This window comes from Pipistrellus kuhlii, unplaced genomic scaffold, assembly GCF_014108245.1.
Source record: "Pipistrellus kuhlii isolate mPipKuh1 unplaced genomic scaffold, mPipKuh1.p scaffold_m20_p_6, whole genome shotgun sequence".
Taxonomy (NCBI): Eukaryota; Metazoa; Chordata; class Mammalia; order Chiroptera; family Vespertilionidae; genus Pipistrellus; species Pipistrellus kuhlii.
In genome coordinates, this window is record NW_023425562.1 from 37947478 (window position 1) to 37967594 (window position 20117).

Below are 20117 nucleotides of genomic sequence, written 5' to 3' on the forward strand. Positions count from 1 at the left end.
TTCACAATTTCTGGAGACCTCTACCACTGAGTCATGAAATTTGAAGTTAAACTGGTGATTGCAGAACAGAAAAGATTAAGAAGGAGATTGACAGAATGCTTCATCTCGGCCAGAGTAATTCTGCTGTCCCCACATTCAGAAATGGATATGTGAAATCCAGGCACAGTGCAGGTGGGAGTGTGACCCCATGAGCTGGCACCTAACAGGCCAGAATAAGCTCCTGCCAAGTGAGTGGCAGGAGCCCTGGGCCTGAGCTTGCAGAAGCCCTCAGCTGGGACAGCTCCGGGTGCACCACCTATCAGAGCTGGGATGGGGGTAGGGTGGGGCAGGAAACAGGCTTTCAGGGAGCAGCAAGTTGGTGGCCTGGGGAGGAGACAAGAACCAGGGACAGGTCTGCCAGCGGAGGTGCCCCCCTATTTTATGTAATGGCTGGGGTGGAGCATTGAAGCCCACTCCCAGAGACCTTGTTACAAACAGACCTAAATGCAGATTTAGACACGTTTATTGAGTGCTTTCTCCTTGCCAAGGGGAAGCAGAAATGTTTAGTGCTGCACTTTTTCTCCTGGAAAGGACACCCTGGAGTTTTTGGCAGCCTGGGCAGAGGGGTGGGGGACCCAGGATTCAGGATGCTGCCTGGGAAAAGTCCGCGACAGACAGTGGCCGCAGCATGACAAACTGTCCGAGGCCCAGGACTCTACGCAGGCTCAGGGTCTCACCTGTGGAGAGCCTCTCAAGTCGGGGTGATGTAGGGGAGGGAGGAATCTAACAGAGGCAAATGGGGGAGGGGACAGAGAGCAACTGGGGGTCTAGATTTGGGACACTGAGTTGCCGCCCAGAGGAGAAGGGGAGGTGGGAGGGTTTTGTTTGAATTGAAGATGGGTTGGCCAAGGAGCCAGGAGTCTAGACCCGGGAGTTTGAATCTGCGCGGATTCTGTTTAAGAGGAGAGCTGATCTGGGGGGAAAAGTGCAAAAAAAAAAAAAAAAAAAAAAAAAAAGCGGAAAGGGTGTCTGGGTGCTGCGGTGGAGCATGCACTGACCAGGGAACGGCCAGCGCACGCCCCCTTCCCCAGTGCTCCAGCGGACACCCTCATCCGCCCCAGGACTTGCTGGGCAGGGGATCCAGCCGCGGGGCCTCCCCTCCCTGCTCGTGGCCTCTCCCCCGCGTCCCCTCCCCCGCTGAGCCGGCGGCAGTGGAGCCGCGACAGGAGCGCAGGGCACAGCTGTGGCGCGCTGGCCATGGCGCGGGCTGCGGGCGCGCGGGGCCAGCCGGGGGGGTGCGGGCGGTGCGGGCGGCGCTGGAGGTGCGGGAGGCGCGCGCTGGCTGCCTGTGTGGCCTGGACCGCGATCTGGGTGCTGGCGGCCGCGCTGCTGCTCCGCGCGCACCCCGGGGTCCTCTCGGAGCGCTGCACGGACGAGAAGAGCCGGCGCATCCTGGCCGCGCTGGTAGGTCCCGCCGCCGCACTGTCCCGCGAGGTGCGCCAGGGTTAAGGGGTGGGACCCGGGCTGTGGGATGCAGGATGTGCAGATCCCGGTCTCCGTGGGATGGGCACTGTGCCCCTGAGCCCTCCGGGCGCGCAGGGGTGCTTCTCCCCACATCGCCCAAATTGGTCCTTTGTCCCAAGAGTCTTCCTGCTGGACGGCTCTCCCGCCGCCCCGCCGAGCCTGCGCTCCTAAAGAAAGTTTGCTTGCGGTGGGCTCTGAGTCTCCCCGCAACCCTTTGGTGGCCCATCCCGTGTGGGGTCGCAGGGTTAGGGGCCAGGATGCGGACCAAGATGCCTCTCGGGCCCCTGGGTCCCTGTTCTCTGGCCCAGACTCCGTTCTGTTATTCCAACCTGGGCTTCTCCACGCCGAGCCCGGTGCGCTAACGGGGCCCTGCCTCCTGCGCCCCAAGCCTCATGCATCCGTGGGACCCCAGGCACAGCGAGCTTCCGGGAGGCTGTGCGACCCCCGGGGACCCTAGTCCTGGGGTGGTGGCTGCAGTCTCCGTCCCTCCACGGGAGGGCCGGATTGTTCCTCAGATGGGCGGGGCGGGAAGCGGAGACCGAACCGCAGGGTTCTGTCTGCCCGCATTTGGTCCCAGATGCTCATCAGTTGCTTCCCAGAGGCTGGCTGCTCCTTAGTCTCAGTTTGGTTCACAAGATGACGTGCTTTAGGAGATTTGAACAAAGGTAGAAATACCTCCAAAGGAAAGCCAAGAAAGATGAAGATAGCAGCTACTCTTGTTACACTGATTTTTGAAGTGTTTATTCACTTCTCCAAGCAGTGAGCATCTAAGCATTTGGTGTGAAAAGCGATGTTTTCTAAGAAATGTTAATGAAACACATGGGAAGTTTTTAGTTCAATTGCTTACATATGGGTGGGCCATTTGCGATTGTAGGTGGTTTTTATTTTATATTTTTTATTGATTTCAGAGAGGAAGGGAGAAGGAGAAAGAGAGAAACATCAATGATGAGAGAGAATCAAGAGAATCATTGATCGGCTGCCTTGAGCAGGACCTCTACTGGGGATTAAGTCTGCAACCCAGGCATGTGCCCTTGATCAGAATCAAACCTGGAACCCCCCAGTCCCCAGGCCAACACTGAGCCAAACAGCCTAGGGCTGAGATTGTAGGTTTTCAAAACGGGGTAGCATAAAGGTTTCCAAGTAAATGATTTTTTTAAATATAAAAAGTGAGATTGGAAAAAATTAAGGAATAATGAGTGAAAGGTACAAGCTAAAACAAATCATATTCCCTGAGTCTGACATGTGTCATCATGAATGGACCATAATGCAAATGAGACACTCATCATTGACTCCCTCCATCCTATCTATCACCTATCCATGCATCCACACATCCATGCATCTACCATCCACCCACTGACAGTTACACTGAAGTTCCATCAAGTTTTCTTTAAGTTACATGAGCTCATTGATTTTCTCAGGAATACGTATAAAAACTCCTTTCTTTTTTTTTCTTTTTTTTTTTTTTGGGGGGGGGAGCCTGATTGACAGTTTATAGTGAACAAAGATTAATAGTTTGACCAAGATGGAACACTTCTGTTTACAAAAACAATAGAAACTAATCTTTTAGATTAAAGTAAAAGATGGATTCCACTTTCCATTTATCTACCTTTGACTAAGTGGCAAAGGCCAAGTGGAAATGAATAGCCTAATATAAATTAAGTAATTGCTAATCATAACTTTCCAAGTGTTTCAGCCCATAAATTAAAGCCAATTCTGATGAGTGGTTCTACTACTATATCTCCAATGGCAGCCCTACGGGGTCATTTTTAGTCTGATCTAAAGCCCAAGAGTTCCGTCCTGCTTCTGGTGGCTCTCTCCTTTCTTGTTACTAAAAGAATGATTTGAAATACCAGGCTCCTCTTGCTAAAGTTCACCTGCCGTTGTCTCCCTGAACTGATTTTTCTGGGAGCATCATTTGCACGCCTCGTTTGAGGCCATGGTTTCTCCCATGTGAGCAGGACTCGGCTTTCTCTCCCTCTCTTTCAACCTTCTCCATTCTGACTTGTTGATGTGAACCCCACGCAGCATGCTGGCTCCCTTTTATCCAGGACACTACCCTAGCACAAGCTTTGAATAAGACCCAGTCTGCAAACATCGCTTGCTGGGCCCTCACTGCCCCGCAGAGGCTGGCACTGTGGCCTCCCAGGACTGGAGCTGAATCGAGTGTCTGTCTCTGGGCTCCCCAAGCACTTTTAATTCATTCTGCCTGGCTTTTATCCTTAGTAATGAAACAGGCTGTTAGTTTTCTGACTGGCCTCCAGACTCTCATTAGCTTTCCCTCTGAATACCAGCGCATAGAAGGAGTAACTGAACTGAGCCAAAGAGAGGCCCCTCTCTCTCTCTCTGGCAGGGGCAGCAGAGTTGTGGGCAAGGCCTAGGGCATTCCCAGGCCCCCATGCACAGGGGCATTGGGGCCTGCGGGGGGAGTCTAGCTGAAGCTGAGGAGCCAGGAGCCAGGTGCCAGGTCTGCTACTAGCCCCAAGCCGCCCACCTCCTGAGGGAGCCCACCACACTCCTCAGCCCTGGAAGAGCCAACTGGCCTTGTTCCAAAGAGTCGAGCACTGGGTCTGAGAGCTTTGGATTTCCCTAGTCAGACTGCGGTGCTCCTATGTACTGCGGCTTTTCAGCTCATCCCATAATCAAGACATCCGCATGCCCTCTTAGACTGCCCTGGGAGGTTGCTACAGCCCTACTGTAGCAGAGAACAGTGCCAGGAGGCGATGCAGGCTGATGAGCCTCAGGCCATGCTTGGTAGTTCTTGCTCCCAGCTCCTATTGCAGGTGGAGTTCTTCGTGCAGCGGCAGAGAGGGCTGGGCTGCGGGGTCCTGTCTGCTTCTCAGGGTAGGCACTGTGATGAGTAGTTTTACCTGTATCCTTTCACTTACTCCCATCCACAACCTCCGGGAGATGGTGGCAGATGGTGGAACTGAGCCCCAGAGAGGTCAGCCTGACCTGATTTGTGCAGTTAGTGTGTGTGGAGCCAGGGTGAACCGTGTGCAGTCTGATAAGAGAGACCCTGTGACGGCGAGTGGCTTCTTCAGTAACGAGAACCATCAGTAACAACTGGGGATACTTAACCCTCCACAGCATATCGCTTTCAAAGCATCTCACAACTATTCCCACCGCTGTTCTTCAGAGGCTCCGTTCCTTTTTGGCTAGTTAGGCTTGATGTGATTGAACTTAGTTGCCTACCTTCGGGGTTCCTGTTTAATAGGACAGGCTTGTCTTTTTTGCTGTGATGGAAACCGAGAGCCCTAGCGCACACCCGGGCGCATGCCCAGAAAGACTTTACAGCAGAGAATAGCTCTATTCTCCTGAGTGCTCATCCAGGGTCAGGAAGGCTGCCCAGCGGGCTGGTCAGTTGCTCTGAGAGTCTGCAGTGCACAGCGTCACTGCCGGGGAAGATTGCTAGTTGTGTGACGATTGCTAACCACATAGGAACCCAACACTCCTTAAAAACAAAACCAAACACACAGAAAACCCAGATCTTAGGCATGACCCCCGAGACCTGACAACCATTTCCCAAACTGGAACGGACAGGCTTTGCTTTTGCCTGAGAAGCATAATACAAGCCGGAGAGATTCTAAGCCACAACCACTGAGAACTCTTCCTGCAGAGCTGGGCATGCTGAAAATGTGTGTTTGCATATTCCCACGCAACCTATGGGATGCATCCAACTAATTAGATAATGCCACTTAACTACAATGAGACTTTTTTCTCAGTGTATTCCTGTGGGTTTTGGGTGCACACACATTTGGGTCCAGGAACGTACCTGTCTTCAAACTGGCAGTTTGGATCTGTTCATAGTAAGAGAAAACCGATTTTTAAAATGGAGTTAAAAGAAATAAAAGCACTTTTTTTTTTTTTTTTTTAGTTAAAAAGAGCTTCTTCACCCTGGCCAGTGTGGCTCAGTGGTTGAGTGTCATCCCTTGAACTGAAAATTTGAGGGGCCAATTCCTGGTTAGGGCACATGCCCAGGTTGCAGGCTTTATCCCTAGAGGGAGGAGAGGGGCATGCAGGAGGCGACCTGGTTGATGATTCTTGTTCATCAATGTTTCTTTCTCAACCTCTCCTTTCCTCTTTATCTCAAAATAGAAAAAACACACCCTTTTTTGAAGAAAGGAAAAAAGAAAAAAGAGCAACTTCAATAGGACCTGCTGCTAAATAAAATAATTTTAATGATTGTCTCTAACACAATGACAATTATTCATCAGTTTGTAACCTCATAATTTATACTTTGAGTTTGCTGCTTTTTAAATGCTAGATTAAGCTCTTCTCTGCATTTAGTATGCATAGATATGCGAAGACTCTGCAGACGCACTCTGGCACTGTGACCAGAATAGCTGCTGTGGCCAAAGTTTACATTCTACGTAAGAGGCGTGGGAACCGAAATGCCCAAAATCCCCTATTCTAAAGGATGATAGCAAAGAACAGTTGGGCGATAATTGCATTGTGTGTGCCTTGCTCTAATGTAAATGGTCTCCTAGGATAAATGAGGTCACAGACCTAAGATCTCACCTGAGGATCTCCACTTCCTTGCCGATGCCTACCACCACATCCCTAATGCCTCAATGTGCTGATCTGCAGAAAACGGCCGACATTAATGTTCCCCTCCAAAATCGATAGGCCGCATGCCAAATTCAATGATTAGACTGTTGTTCCAAATATCTTGCGACTCCTGTTTGGAATTGCCTTCCAAATTTGCAGGGGCAAATTTTGGATAGGTTTCAATTCAATTTGAATTTGATTTCATCAGCGCAGTAGTTTTGCAGGGAAGGCTGAGCTGTGTAGAGCCTGCAGGAGAGGGGATGGCACAGGGTGGGTCTGTTAGTGAGAGCTCTGGGCAGAAAGCATCCCCACCAGCAGGCAGGGCTGCCTCAGGGGGAGGTTGGTCTGACCCTTGCTGGGTAGGAAGCATTTGTGCCAGGTGGAGATGCAGGAATGACTTTTTTTTTTTTTTTTTTTTTTACAGTTTTAAAATTGATTTTTTTAGCGAGAGAGGAAGGTAGAGGGGGAAAGAGAGAGAAACATCTATGGGAGAGCAAAACATCTGTTGGCTGCCTCCTGCATGACACCCAACAGGGATCAAGCTGCAACCCGAGCATACATTCCAACTGGGAATGGAACGGCAGCCCCTCAGTGCTCAGGATGATGTCCAACCAACTTAGCCACACTGGCCAGGGCAGAAATGGCATTTTTGATAGGACACCCCAGTCTGTCACACAGTGGCCCACGCTCTGACCTGCTCTCCACATTCTTGAACTGGTCTTGTTCTCTGAACATCCCATGCTACTTTGCAACTCCAGGTCTTTGCACAGGCTATTTCCTGCCACGAAACTGCCCTCCCACTCCTTGTCTGCTAAGCAGACCTGCAATTTGTCTTTCAAAAGTGAGCTCAGATGCATGTCTCCAGGAAGAAGCCTCCTTGGCTCCCGACTTCTAATGACCAGGGCTGGATAAAACTAGCATTCCCTGAGATAACCTCATCCAAGCTCATGACCTTGGTTGACCTCCACAGGCCTCCTGTAACACAGTATTATCATCCTCTATTACAGATTTGAAAACATGCCACACCTTATGAGGGGCAGAGCCCAGGGACAAACCCAGTTTTCCCAAACCACATGTCTCACACTTACCCTGCCCATGTCAGACTCTGCTATCGTTGGTGAGTTTCAAAGGCAGCCACCACTGTTCTGTGAACTCTGGAGCCTGGTACTGTAGTTGGATGGAGGCTCAGCTCTCGTACAGCTGGACTGAGTTCGGAAAGTGGTATTGCTAACTGGAAGCTGGCCAGGTGTGCCTGAGGCAGGTGGGCCTTGTCTGTGGTGATTGCTCTAGCAAGTCCTGGCTGGACTGTCTTCTTAGAGATGACTGCAGTGTGGTAGTGGTGGGGTCACCACAGCTGGTGGATGGGAGACCAACTTCTGGGCTCTGGGTGTTTTGATTTTGAGAACCTAGCCCTGGGCTTGATTGATTACCATAAATATGAGGCACTTGGAAGTCTTTTATTTTATTATATGCAGGGGGGTGTCCCTCAACCCAGCCTGCACCCTCTCCAATCTCAGACATCCCTCTCACCATCCAGGACTGCTGGCTTCCAACTGCTCGCTCGCCTGCCTGCCTTCCTGATTACCCCTAACCGCTTCTGTCTGCCAGCCTGATCACCCCCTAATCACTCCCTTTGCAGCCTGATTGATTTCTAACTGCTCCCCTGCCAGCCTGATTGCCCCCCCCCCCCCCCCTTGCAAGTATGTTCACTTCTAACTGTCCTCCGCTGCAGTCCCGGTCCCTCCCAAATACTCTCCCCTGCAGGCTTGGTCCCCCCCCAACTTCCCTTCCCTGTAGGTCTGGGCACCCCCAACTTCCCTCCTCTTTTAGCCTGGTCACCCCTAACTGCTCTTCCCTGCAGGCTTGATCACCCCCAACTGCCCTCCCTTGCAGGCCTGGTCCCTCCCAACTGCCCTCCCCTGCTGGCCATCTTGTGGTGGCCATCTTGTGTCCACATGGGGGGAGCAATCTTGTGTGTTGGAGTGATGGTCAATTTGCATATTACTCTTTTATTAGATAGGATGCACTGACTTTCCAGAGACCCTACAGGGCTCATGAGGTTTCCCTCAAGGGCTGATGAGAAGCACTCCAAGCACAGGGACCAACTTGGGCCCTTTTCCTGCCTCCTCCCACCATCACCATCTTGTGACCTGCTGTCCCCTTCCTCCAGTGCCGGGATTACCAGGGCGGGGCGCTGGCAGGCGACCTCTGCGAGGACCTGTGCGTGGCCGGGAGGCTGCGGTACCGGCACTGCCTGTACTACGAGAGGGGCAAGAAGGTGCTGCAGGCGGACTGGCGAGGCCACCCCATCATCCTCAAGTCCAAGGAGGAGGCCTTCTCCAGCTTCCGGCCACCTGGCCTGATGGAGGACCAAGCTGAGGACGGGGGCCAGGGCTTCCCGGAGGCAGAGCTGCTCCTGCTGGTGGCAGGGGAGGTCAAGAGCGCCCTGGGCCTGGAGCTGGCGGCTGGCAGTCTGGGGCGGCTGTGGCCTGGGCACCGGGGCACACGCTGGCGGGGCCAGCTGGCCAGCCTCTGGTCACTGGCACAACAGGAGGAGTTTGTGCTGCTCAGCATGCTGCACGGCCTCAGCCCACACGCCCCGCCGCTGCTAGGGTCCTGCGGCCACTTCTACGCTGTGGAGTACCTGGCAGCAGGCAGCCCCCACCACAGGGCTCTCTTCCCCGTGGATGGGGCCTCGCGGAGCCAGGCCCAGGCCATCGGCGACATGGCCCTCAGCTTCCTGGACCTGGTGAGACATTTCGACAATGACTTCTCCCACCGCCTCCACCTCTGCGATGTCAAGCCTGAGAACTTTGCCATCAGGAGGGACTTCACGGTGAGTGCTCCTTGGGGGAGTGGACACCTCACTTGGGAGACGGATGGTTTTAAATGAGAGCATTTCTGAAATCCTGAGGCACACAGTAGCATCATGCTGCCTTATAGCCTGGACAGCCCACCCTGCCCAAGCTGAGTTCGTGAGGATTGAAAGGACACACACCTCGCCCCACTCCAGGGGGTGGGTGGAATGAAAGGCTGGACAGCAGGAGCCCAGGCCTCAGGGGCAAGGCGTGTCCTCCCTGGGGCTGTTCTGGAAAGCAATCTCTTGCTGAGAGCAGAAAGCAGTCTTCAGGGATGAGGGGCCTCACAAGATGATGAGGAGGATGGCCTTTGGGGTTTTGGACAATGATGCTGTCTTCAAACTGTCCAGGTTCCATGACAGTGTGCAACATTTTTCTAGCACTTTCTCCCTAGAGGTTCTAGCTCGCTTCCCTTCCATGGGTAAGATTTCTAGAGGGACTCGAGTGGGGCGCCTCCTGCAGGGACAACCCTGCCCAGATGGACATGGTGGCCTCCGCACTGCTCTGCAGGCAGGTCCATTTTGCTCCCTCTCCGGGGAATTGAATGAGGAGGAGCTGCAGTGGCAGGAGAGACTGCAGTGTCATTGGAAGATAATCCTCCTCACCTTCTCCTGTTCCCTAGGTAAACCCAGGTGTCGCAATAGTGCTATCTGATCTGGATGCTCTATCCCAGGGGCTATTGCCTGTTGCAATGAGTCATCTCTTACACTGCAAGAGCCAGCAGATAAAGGGCCAGGCCAGCCTCACTTCGGCCACCTCAGTGGGCTGGGCATGGTGGAGGCTGGCTCACGGTAGTCTATGCTCTTGTCAACATAAGAAATGTTCAAACCTATAGAGAATTTTTTTGAGTTTATTGGGCCAAACTGATGACAAAACCTCAATAGTTAGAGATTATATTCCAGAGAATGACAGTTTTGCATCTTTTAAAATACATTACAAGATCCGGGACCAGTTTGGCTCAATGGATAGAGCGTCGGCTTGGGGACTGAAAGGTCCCGGGTTCGATTCCGGTCAAGGGCATGTACCTTGGTTGCGGGCATATCCCCAGTAGGGGGTGTGCAAGAGGCAGCTGATCGATGACTCTCTCTCGTCGATGTTTCTGACTCTCTATCTCTGTCCCTTCCTCTCTGTACAAAATCAATAAAATAAAATAAAATACATTACAAGAAAAAAAGAAGATGTATGTGGGTTACATGAAATCCATTGGTGATAGATCAGGGAGGTGGGAGAAAGCCAAGTGGAGAAACCTCTGGGATTGGGTAAAAAGTGAAATGATAGACACTTCTGTCACTTAGGCGGGTGCAGGATAGTTAACAGACAATAATTAACTCAATGACAATGAGGGGATGTGTGGTCTCGGCAGAGCAGTGCCTGTGCTTTAAGGAGTCCAGAAAAAGGAAATTATATGCATATGCACATAACCATGGACACAGACAATAGTGTGGTGAAGGCCTGGGGAAGCAGTAGGGAAGAGGGGACAGATGGGGGTTGGGAGGGGGGAAAGAAGAGGAATATCTGTAATACTTTCAACAGTAAAGATACATTTTTTTTTTTTAAAAAAAAGGAAAATTACTTTAACATTCCAAAGATATGTTATCTGAGATGCAAAAAGATAATGGGCTCAATTGAGTAAAGATTGAATTTTATTAGGAAAAAATACTGCCTTTGGACACGACTACCTGCCATGAACTGCTTTTAGTTTAAAATTTTTCATTTCAGAACACCCTACGTGGTTACTTTAGGTGTCTGAGTTTGTAAGGCCACCCACCACATAGGCCTCTCCTGAGCTTGTCAGTTTAGTATATGGTTCTTCTTATCCACCCCAGTCAAAACATAAGGGACAAAAATAGAAGGTACTATTCCAGCCACAGGAATGCCTCTGTATAACAGCCTGAAATCGATAGAGAGCCTTTCTCCTGCCAAGTCTTTGTCACTGGGAAGGGTATCATAGCATTTTGCCCCCACTTCTTTGTCCTAATGCTCTGTCCCTGGCTGTCCCAGAGGGGCTGATAAGCCGGGTGTTTTCAGGTGTGGGTCGAAGGGTTCCTTGAGGTTCCAGAGAGTTCTGAGAAGTTCCAGGAGGAGACCCGCCAGACGAGCTGTGAAAGTCAGGATGCCCCTGACTCACCCACCGGCTTATTTCTCAGAGCTGAGGTCCTGGCCGAGGCTTTCTTACTTTGTGAGCAGGAAAATTATAAAAATAAAAAAACAAAACAAAACAAAACAAAACAAAACAGAGGGTGGTGGCTCTCCTCAGAGCCATTCTGGGGACCTAGCCACCCTGAGGCCTTGGGCAAGGAGGCATGGAGGGTTCACATACAACCACCAGCTTTGGGCAGTTAGGGGTCCGTCCTTCCTGTTACGAGATGATTTGTTTATTCATCCACCAAGTATGAGAGCATGTCAGTGAGTGGTGGCAGTCAAGGGAACCCAGTGGCTGTCTGGGCTGGGTTCCCAGGAAAGGCTTCAGAAGGAGGTGGCGCTGATGGGTCCTCCCCAAGGAGTGAGCAACATGGGGCATTACTGGCTTGCAAGGTCCACCTCCATTGTGCCTTCCAGTGTCTTCTGCATCATAGGTCTAAGAGAGTTGTTCAATGAAGTCCTGGCTGCTCACCTGACCAGGCTGGACTTGCTGTGCTTGAAGCACTCAGCCCTGAAGCATGTAGCCTTGGCTGCTGCCAGAGTGAGGGTGAGGATGGAGAATGAAGGACCCGATTCCACTGTGCTGATCCTGGCATTACTGACCTTCCTCACGAGACTGAAGTTCAAGAAGTTCAATTTACCTATGATTTTAAGTAAAAACCAGCCGTGTCCACATCACCAGAGAACAGGTTAGAAATGCAAGTTCTCTGCCTGAACCCAAGACCTCCTAGGATGGATGCAGCTGTCTGAGTTTGAGAAACAAGCTAGGGGACCAGCAGGCAGGTCCTCCCTTCAGGCCATGTTGCAGTTGCTCAGATGGTGGGAAGAATTGACGACTCAAAGTCATTCACTCCCTCCAGGTCCTCACTTACAGGTCCTGACAATTTGTCCCGGGGTTGCCCAACCACAAGTAGGGCACAGCATTGCTTCCTGCTCCCGGACTGCTGCCAGCAAGGGCTCCTTTCAAGCAGATGATATGTTTCCTCCCCCAGAGCCACGCTTCCCAGTGGAGAATAAAATGCTTCTCATCGGGCCTTTCTGGGCTGGTGCAGGATGAAGTTTGAAGGGGGCATGAGTTAGTTCACTCCACACAGGAAAAATTTTAAGATTCTCCTGATACAATTTGAGAAACCTCCTGCAGGTCTTCTGATTTGTTTGGTCACTGTTCCTATTTTTGGTATTTATAGTTATGCTCACAATGGCTGTAATCCATCCTATGCCATGCACAAAAATTAAAAGATAAATCTGGTTCTCCTAGGAGTTGAGAAGGGAACCATCAGTAATGGGAAAGAGAGAAATTGCAAGGAGCTGAAATTCCATCTGGGGCCCCAGAAGAAGCTGGGGGGATTGCCAGAAGCTGTAGAAGAAAGAGAAGGGTCTTATAGCCCCAATAATACACCAGAAAGGCTGTAGATCATTAGCATAGCCTAATACTTTTTCAGTCTATTAACCAGTGCAAATAATGAAGTGAGCTATTTCTTTTGGCTAAATAATGAGACAGGAAAAACTGATTAAAATGATAATTTCTGTTTGCTGAGTCTGAATTAGTAATTAGGCAAAGCTCTTAACAAGGAAAAAGTTCCCTGTTCTTTTTTTTTTATTATTCTCTCCATATTTTGTAATAAATTATTTTCCCTCCTCAAGAAATACTCCCCAAGAAGCTTTGTTGCCATCGGCATCAACCCTGAATGAGAAACAAAAGCAAATGAACAAAAGGAAGGGGTGATGTTTTGACGTTGACCTGTGAAGGCTTGTGAAATGCCACAGACTCCCTCAAATTCATCAAGTCTTATAAGCTGTTTAATACCTTGAAGCTATAAACTGCTCAATTTGGGCCAACTCCAGGTTTTCACAGGTTTGAGCTCATTTTTTTTTTTTTTTTAATTCAGGTGGTGGAGAAAATCTGCATAATTTAGATATTATTCTTGTTTTGAAGCCTCTTTGGGTTGAAGCCAAGAAGATAAATCTGAGATTCCAGGGGTCACAGTTCTTATGCTGACAGTGGGATGTAGCGTCTGATGATATTGGATCGAACTCCACACATATCAACCCTAATCTGAGAACTTTGGCGCTGTCATTTCCCCCCACATGCCTATCCAAATAGTCAATTGCAAACCAGTTGACTCAGGTAACAGCGATGCCGTGGGTAGACAACCTAGAAACAGCTGGCTTCGTTTTCACCTTCACACCCACAGATCTGTCTCTTGAACTTAGTTTCCTTTTATTGCTAATATTCAAGGGGGTGGATGGCCTGTCTCTCACTGCTTTGTAATCTCGACCCTTGAAGGTCAGAGACCAAAGTAGTAAAGTAAGGAGGGGAAGTCAATTTATTTTTAAGACGTTTCAGAGATGTTACTTTTAAAGGTGAGAAAGTTTAAGGATGAAAAGGGATATTTCTCTGTACAGTCCCAAATCCTAGGCTTTCGCTAGGGACAGCAAAGGTCCTTCTCAAAGGGAAAGCCTTGCGATAGGACCGATTCCAATTGCATGGCCTGGGCTCCGCTGGCTGCAGAGCTCTGTGACCGGCCCCCTGTGACCCCAGCTTGGAAAGACCGAGATGGAGTTGCTGCCCAGGCTCCCTCTGTGCTGAGCCCAGTGCCCCCTTAGTTACCCTGTGCTGTTTGGTTACAGGTCGTGGCTATCGATGTGGACATGGCTTTTTTTGAACCTAAAATGAGGGAAATCCTCGAGCAGAATTGCACGGGAGATGAAGACTGCAATTTCTTTGACTGTTTCTCAAAGTGCGATCTCAGAGTCCACAAGTGTGGTGCGCAGAGAGTCAACAACAACCTGCAGGTAAGCAGCTGTGAGACTGCGCTCTGGAGCACCCTGCCCTGTGCCACCTGGGCCTGAAGTGAGCTGTGAGGGTGGGGATTGTGCGAGGTGGTAGTCATTCATTCTTTGTGGCCTGCCCCATGAAGTTGTTGGCTATAAGGTCCAACGAATACAGCTCCCAGCAAAGTCAGCCTGGTTCACCGCCCCTCTCCCCACCTCACACCCCCAGACTGCCACACACACACACACACACACACACACACACACACACACTCAGAATGAGTACTAATAAGAAAAAGAATGCAAAGTCATTCTGAAAAACTGGCCAAATTAGAGAGGTTGGACAGATGACACAATCCCAACAGGCATGGGTTAGGGCCAGCAGGTGGGCAATAGAAGAAGAGAGAATGTGTCTCAAGTTCAGGAATCAGCGATATGTAGGAAGGATGCTGGGTCCAGGCTCTCAGATAGGGTGTAGGGAGGCCCCAAGAGTGGGGCTCCAGACCCCACTATGCTCTCTCCTTTGGGCAGAAGTTATCTGCCCTCACCCCTCCCCTGAGGCTCTCAGGTGGGTGTGGATGAGCCTGAGTTCATAGGTGTTGGCTGCAACCAGAAGAGCCCATGGCTGAGAAGCTGGGCCCACCACCTGGCTGCCTGTGGTCAGTCATGATTGTGCCCTTGCCTCACCTCCTCTTTCCTGCTTTCTTATTCACTTATCCAACCCACTACCCCACTTTTCTGTAGCTGTTCTTTCCTACCCTCCTCCAACCCAAAGGCCAGTGTGCCCGTATGCAGTATGCAGACCTGGCCATGTGGGCTTGGGCCAGAGCAGGCCAGAGCTTGCTGCTGAGTCATGCAACAAAAGAGGACTGTTCCCGGGAGACCTGGTAGTGGTGTGAATCCGGAATTCCTGGACCAGGCTGGACAAAAGCTCTGGGTGGGAAGCATGCAGCAGTGATGGGGCCTTCAGAGGCCTCTTCTCCGTCCCAGCCTCTAACTTTCTGTGCACGCACACCCTAGACGGGTCTGCAGGGAAAGCCTTTGCTTCAGTGGTGGCAGTGGTCAGCAAACTCATTAGTCAACAGGGCCAAATATCAACAATACAACGATTGAAATTTCTTTTGAGAGCCAAATTTTTTAAACTTAAATTTCTTCTAACGCCACTTCTTCAACATAGACTCACCCAGGCCATGGTATTTTGTGAGAGAGCCACACTCAAGGTGACAAAGAGGTACATGTGGCTCTCGAGCCGCAGTTTGCCAACCACTGAGTGGCGGGAACAAGATGATTGACACTACAACAACAACCATCTGCCCTTTGCCCATAATGAGAGACTAAGGTTCCCATCCCTAATACAGGGTGGGCAAAAGCAGGTTTATAGTTTTTCCTATTGAAAATATATAATTACTAAAAAATAATAATGCAAGAATGAATTCTATGTGTTGTGTACTCACAACTGTAAACCTACTTTTGTCCCACCTCATATATAAAGGGCTCTTATAGATCTATTGAGGCAAGTGGTGACCCTTATCCCTTAGCCTCTGAAGCTCCGAGAGTATCCCCAGGGTTGCCCTGTCCAGCAGAGCTTCTTGGCCACATCCCTGGGGCAGGGTCCTGTGATTGGGGGTGGGGCATTTGCAAAGCACAGTGTGGAAGTGTGGTCCCCAAGGATGGCCCTCAATAAATCTCCAGGTGCAAACCTCCCTCTTAGAGTCTGCTCCCCAAGAAACCAACCTAAGCAAGGGGCAATGGTCCTTGTGATATAAAGAACATCTACAAATTAATATAAAAAACTTCAATACCTTGTGGAAATGTGGTCAAAGAATATTAACTTGATCATTCACTGGAAATAACTTTCAACCTGACTGATAGGAAATGCAAATTAAACCTTCTCACCCATCAGCTGGCAAAAATGAAAGATAACACACATGCTGGCGAGGGTCTGGGGCACAGGAGCATTCTTTTTGTACAATGCTGTGAGTGTGTAACTTAGTACAACTTTTATGGAGATCAGTTTGGCAAGACGTATCAAAAGAAAAAAATGCGCATACACCTTGGCCCAGAAATTTCATTTCCAGAAATTTAGTCACGCACAAAAGTGACATATATGCAAGGTATTTATTTCAGTATTGTTCATAATAGCAAAAGTTAGTAAACAACCTACATTTCCACCACGGGGAACTATTTAAGTAATTTATGATACATCCACACGTTTGAGGGCTAGCCATTGAAACTAATGGGATGTCCTTATGAGAACTGATTTGGAAGGCTCTCCCTGATATTTGGTTAAGCGGGAATGGAAGCTGTAAGACAGTGGGCATTATATACCACCACTTATAGAAAGTAAAGGAGAAAGACTTGCACGTACAGGTGCGCACACACACGTGTGTGTGTGTGTGTGTGTGTGTGTGTGTGTGTGTGTATGCCCACAGACGCTCTCAAGAAGGAGAGTCATGGAGGGGGTGATCTCTCAGAGCCGGAGCTCAGTGTCAGGCTGTCGGGACAAGATGGAGACTAAGAGTGCAGTCTGCCTTTTGGGACAGTGTACATTTTTGCACATGAAAATGTATTGTCAACTCAGAAAAGGAAACAAGAGAATGTTTTTTAAAAAGAATCCCTACCCTTGTAGGCACTGGGAGACAGAAATTAAGGTTATTTGTTTCTGTGAGATAGCAGCTCCATAAAATGGAGGCATTTGTTAAATGAGGCTAATATAAAGCCGATATAGAAAAAGGAAGCCGTGTTAATTATGCCGCATCTAGTCCAGTTCTCACAGTAGAGAGGAAACAGATAGTTCTGCTACACACAGAAGGTGTAAACTAAGAATGTAAAGAGAGCACCAGCTTGAGTGAATTCCATACCTGCTTAGAATGAATGGCCGCAAGATAATGGCTTAAACTAAACCATCTCGAAGGCTCCTAAAAAGAGTCTTACCACCTTTTCCCCCTGAGCCTCAAGGTGCTATCACATGTACATACTACTCTCACCAACATGTCATTGGATCCTCAGGATGCCCTGTCCTATTTATCGCTGTTACTGTGACCAATGTGTGGCTAAGAATGCCCAGCCTCAGCAATGTGGTGGTAGGGGGAGGGCCACTATTCTCAGGTCCTCCGTGGGGCTGCTCCTTACCCAGCAGTTACTGCCTGTGACTTCCTGCTCCCTTCATCTTTGGAAATGTACTCAGTCCTTTGTGAAGTGTCAACCCAGAACTTCCTCATCTTCTGTGAGGCCAGAAGTGGAAATTTCTACCTAATATGAGGTAGCCTTCTCCCTGATGCAGTTTACTCATGGAGCTGAGTGCTTAGCTTCCAGAAGGGAAGGTACCTACTGGGGTCTGCAGGACCCTCCCTGAAAGCCCCTGGGGAAGTGGGAGCAGAGCTGAGGTGTATGGAAGGACCACTTGTGGGCTCTGGGCTCTCGAGGGGATGCACTCCCCGAATTAATGTCTCCCTGTCCTTCCCCTCAGGTGGTCTGTGACAAAATATTCCGACACTGGTTCTCCTCGACTCTCCAGAGCCCTGCCATTTCCTTCCAGCTCCAGCGGCAGCTGCGGGAGGCTGTGCAGGAGTGTGCAGACCCAGGTGGCCCCCAGAGAGCTGCCTCCACCATGTTCTGGAGGCTTCAGCGCCTCCTCCGAGCTGTGCTGAGGGAACTGCGGGAGGCGGAGAAGTAGCCTTTCAAATGCTCGCTCAGGAGAGGTGACTGACCTCTGCGTGGTTTTAAAGAGGAGACATTGTCACTATGCAAATGATGGTCTCTGAGACACTGTGGCTCCCAAAGAGTGAGGTCAATGAACACCTTCTCCACCATGCATCCACTGTTGTGGTGTGCGTGTCCTTCTGTCCTGTCCTGGCTCGATTCCTTGGAGAGACAATCCTGGCCTCTGACCGTCACTTTTTGGAAGGCGATATGAGGGAGGTGGACACAGAGCTTTTTGCTGTTGGAGGGCCCTCACTTCGAAACAGCACAAATGCCAACGTGCAATTGCTCTCGAGAAAGTGCTCATCGTCAGAACAGATGTTTCCAGCTGTTCTCGCTGCAAATGGTTGTCGGGTAAAGACGTGCACATGTGTACATAGTTGTGTGTACGTGTGTGTACACACATGTGAGCACACATGCCTAAGTGAGCAGGTGAGTGTGGACAAGTGAGAGTAAACAGGAGAGTGTGTGAGGTGCGTGTGCTGTGGGACGGGGGAAGGTGGTCTCTCCAGTGCGTCCTGTGGGACCGCTGGCCTAGCTAGCCAAGGAAGTCTCCTTTCCTTTGGAATGAAACAATAAAATCAGCAGTTGTTTTGTTAGGCAGTGCGGTTTGTGTTGGAGTGTGTGAGAGAGACCTCATATTAGTTGTGAGGGCCCCGTGGACGCTGTGGGCTGTTTCAGGGAGCTCCTTGCCTCTCCGTCTGTCCTCCCGGTGCAGTCCATCCTCCCGGGGAGGCACTTTCACAGTGACAAACCCCACACTATTTGTCTGTGCCTTGCCCACCCTTTCAGATTCAGGCCAAGGGGAACAGCCTGCTTGTGTTGTTTGCACACATTTTCCTAGGTTGGCACCTCGGCCGGCTCGGTGCGGTGACATGTGAGGCGGAGAACAAGCTAAGGCCCGGCAGCTCTAAGTTCCGTGGCTCCTGAGCGGCGTCTGAAGGCCCGCGGTCACCTGCTAGGCCGCTCATCACTCCCTTGCACTGTCTCACACGAATGAAGTTCGTGAAGGACCCCTCTCCTCATAAACATGAACACCTCCCTCTGCATCGGCGCTCCCTGCGGGAAGCAGGACGCCTGGCCGTCACTTTGTGGCAGAAGAAAATGAACACCAACGTTTGATTCCAGAGAGAAGAGAATGGCCTTTGCCTCGGAGGGGAAGCGAGGCTCTTTGGTGCTGGGGTCTCAGGGAACCAGCCCTCTGGTTGGGGTCTCTGTGAGCCAGAGGTTTCCATGCACACGGTGTGCAGCAGAGGGCGAGGAGGGAGGGCAGCGGGCTTCGGGGTATGTTGGCTTTGGCACTGTGAGGGCGGAGCGTCTCAGGTGGGTTGACGGGGTTGAGAGCCGCCCTGAGTGCTGGCCCGGAGCTCCCTGGCCAGGCAGGAGGTCTGTCCGGAAAGGGAAGAGGTTTGCTCTCATTTTGACCCGAATGGAAACATGTTTTTGTTTATCATGGAAACTATGCAATATGTACTCACCCAACACAATAGTGTTTTTATTGTTGAAAAAGTTTTATCCCCTTCCCCTTGCGTTTGACTTCTCGCCACGCCCTCCACCTCTCTCTGTCTCACACACACCCACACACACTCACATCCTTTTCCCATCCCGCCTGCGGAACTGCATTTACAGCAGTGTTCCTTGAACTATCCGTGGTAAAGTTTCACTTTTATTTTTTTATTTTTTTATTTTTAGTTTTAGTTTTCAGTCCCTTGCAAAATAAAACTTTTATATAATACAATAAACACACAAGGTTGTGTCAGTATTTAATATTGTTAATGTGACAAGTGAGAGTCTTTCTTGCTTATCTGATGAGCAGCCACCCTCCTGGTTGGGGCAAGTATCAGCCTAAGTGATCTCTATATTTTGTTATAAAAACACACACAGTAGACAGAACACTCTCAGAGAGATGTGCATGGGAATCAGGGGCTTATAAAGTGGGTTCAGCAAGCACAGGCTATGCCTTTTCCAGTTCATCCAAGTTACAGTCAGCTGTGCTTACTTCATTTCCACTCCCCGGAGATGATACTTTTTCGCAAAGTGTCTTAATAAGGTGTAGTTAACATTACCTGGTGATGAAACTATTCAGACCACATGCCCCACTGGGTTATAGATGACAGACAGAAACTGTGGGCAGCTTGGGCCACATGTTTCTGACCTCGTGCTTCCTGAACGGCCTGGTATCCTGGAGGGGTGGCTGCTGTGGCCGTGCCATGTGGCTGCATCTAACCCTCCTCTCCATTCTCACCTCCTCACGGGGCTGGAGCAGCAAGCCGCTGCATCTGAACAAGATTGGTCGGTACAGAGAACCATGGGCAGAGTTTCTCTCTCCATTAGAGGTCCCAGACTGCTGCTTCAGAATCACCTGGGATCTTCTTCTAAATGCAGATTAGAAGCAGGGTCTTGGGGCTGAGGCTGCCCCCACTCTGAGATTTTTGGTGCACCCCAACGTTTGAGAACACTGCTCCCTAGGCCTGGCCCAGTCCTTCTTCATTCTGGAGACCATCCCTGGGTGACCTAGGCTGGCCTTGGGCTGGGGGGGTGACATCCCCAGCTAGTCTTTCCTCAAGCATGCTCCCCCAGATTAGGGGG

General features: G+C 50.3%; 1 protein-coding gene across 1 annotated transcript; it reads left to right on the plus strand.

Annotated features, from left to right (window-relative positions):
* Window positions 1-492: 492 nt before the first annotated feature.
* Window positions 493-19312, plus strand: DIPK1C (divergent protein kinase domain 1C). The gene is made up of 4 exons (XM_036419525.2): window positions 493-1443; window positions 8222-8887; window positions 13683-13847; window positions 17296-19312. The coding sequence occupies exons 1-4, from the start codon at window positions 1237-1239 to the stop codon at window positions 17500-17502; spliced, it is 1245 nt and encodes a 414-aa protein (XP_036275418.1). The 5' UTR covers window positions 493-1236; the 3' UTR covers window positions 17503-19312.
* The last annotated feature ends 805 nt before the right edge of the window (window positions 19313-20117 follow it).

Coding starts and splice junctions, on each gene's coding strand:
- DIPK1C (XM_036419525.2), top strand. CDS start 1,237: ATGGCGCGGGCTGCGGGCGCGCGGGGCCAGCCGGGGGGGTGCGGGCGG. Junction 1,444..8,221: donor GGCGCATCCTGGCCGCGCTG/GTAGGTCCCGCC, acceptor CCCTTCCTCCAG/TGCCGGGATTACCAGGGCGG. Junction 8,888..13,682: donor CCATCAGGAGGGACTTCACG/GTGAGTGCTCCT, acceptor GTTTGGTTACAG/GTCGTGGCTATCGATGTGGA.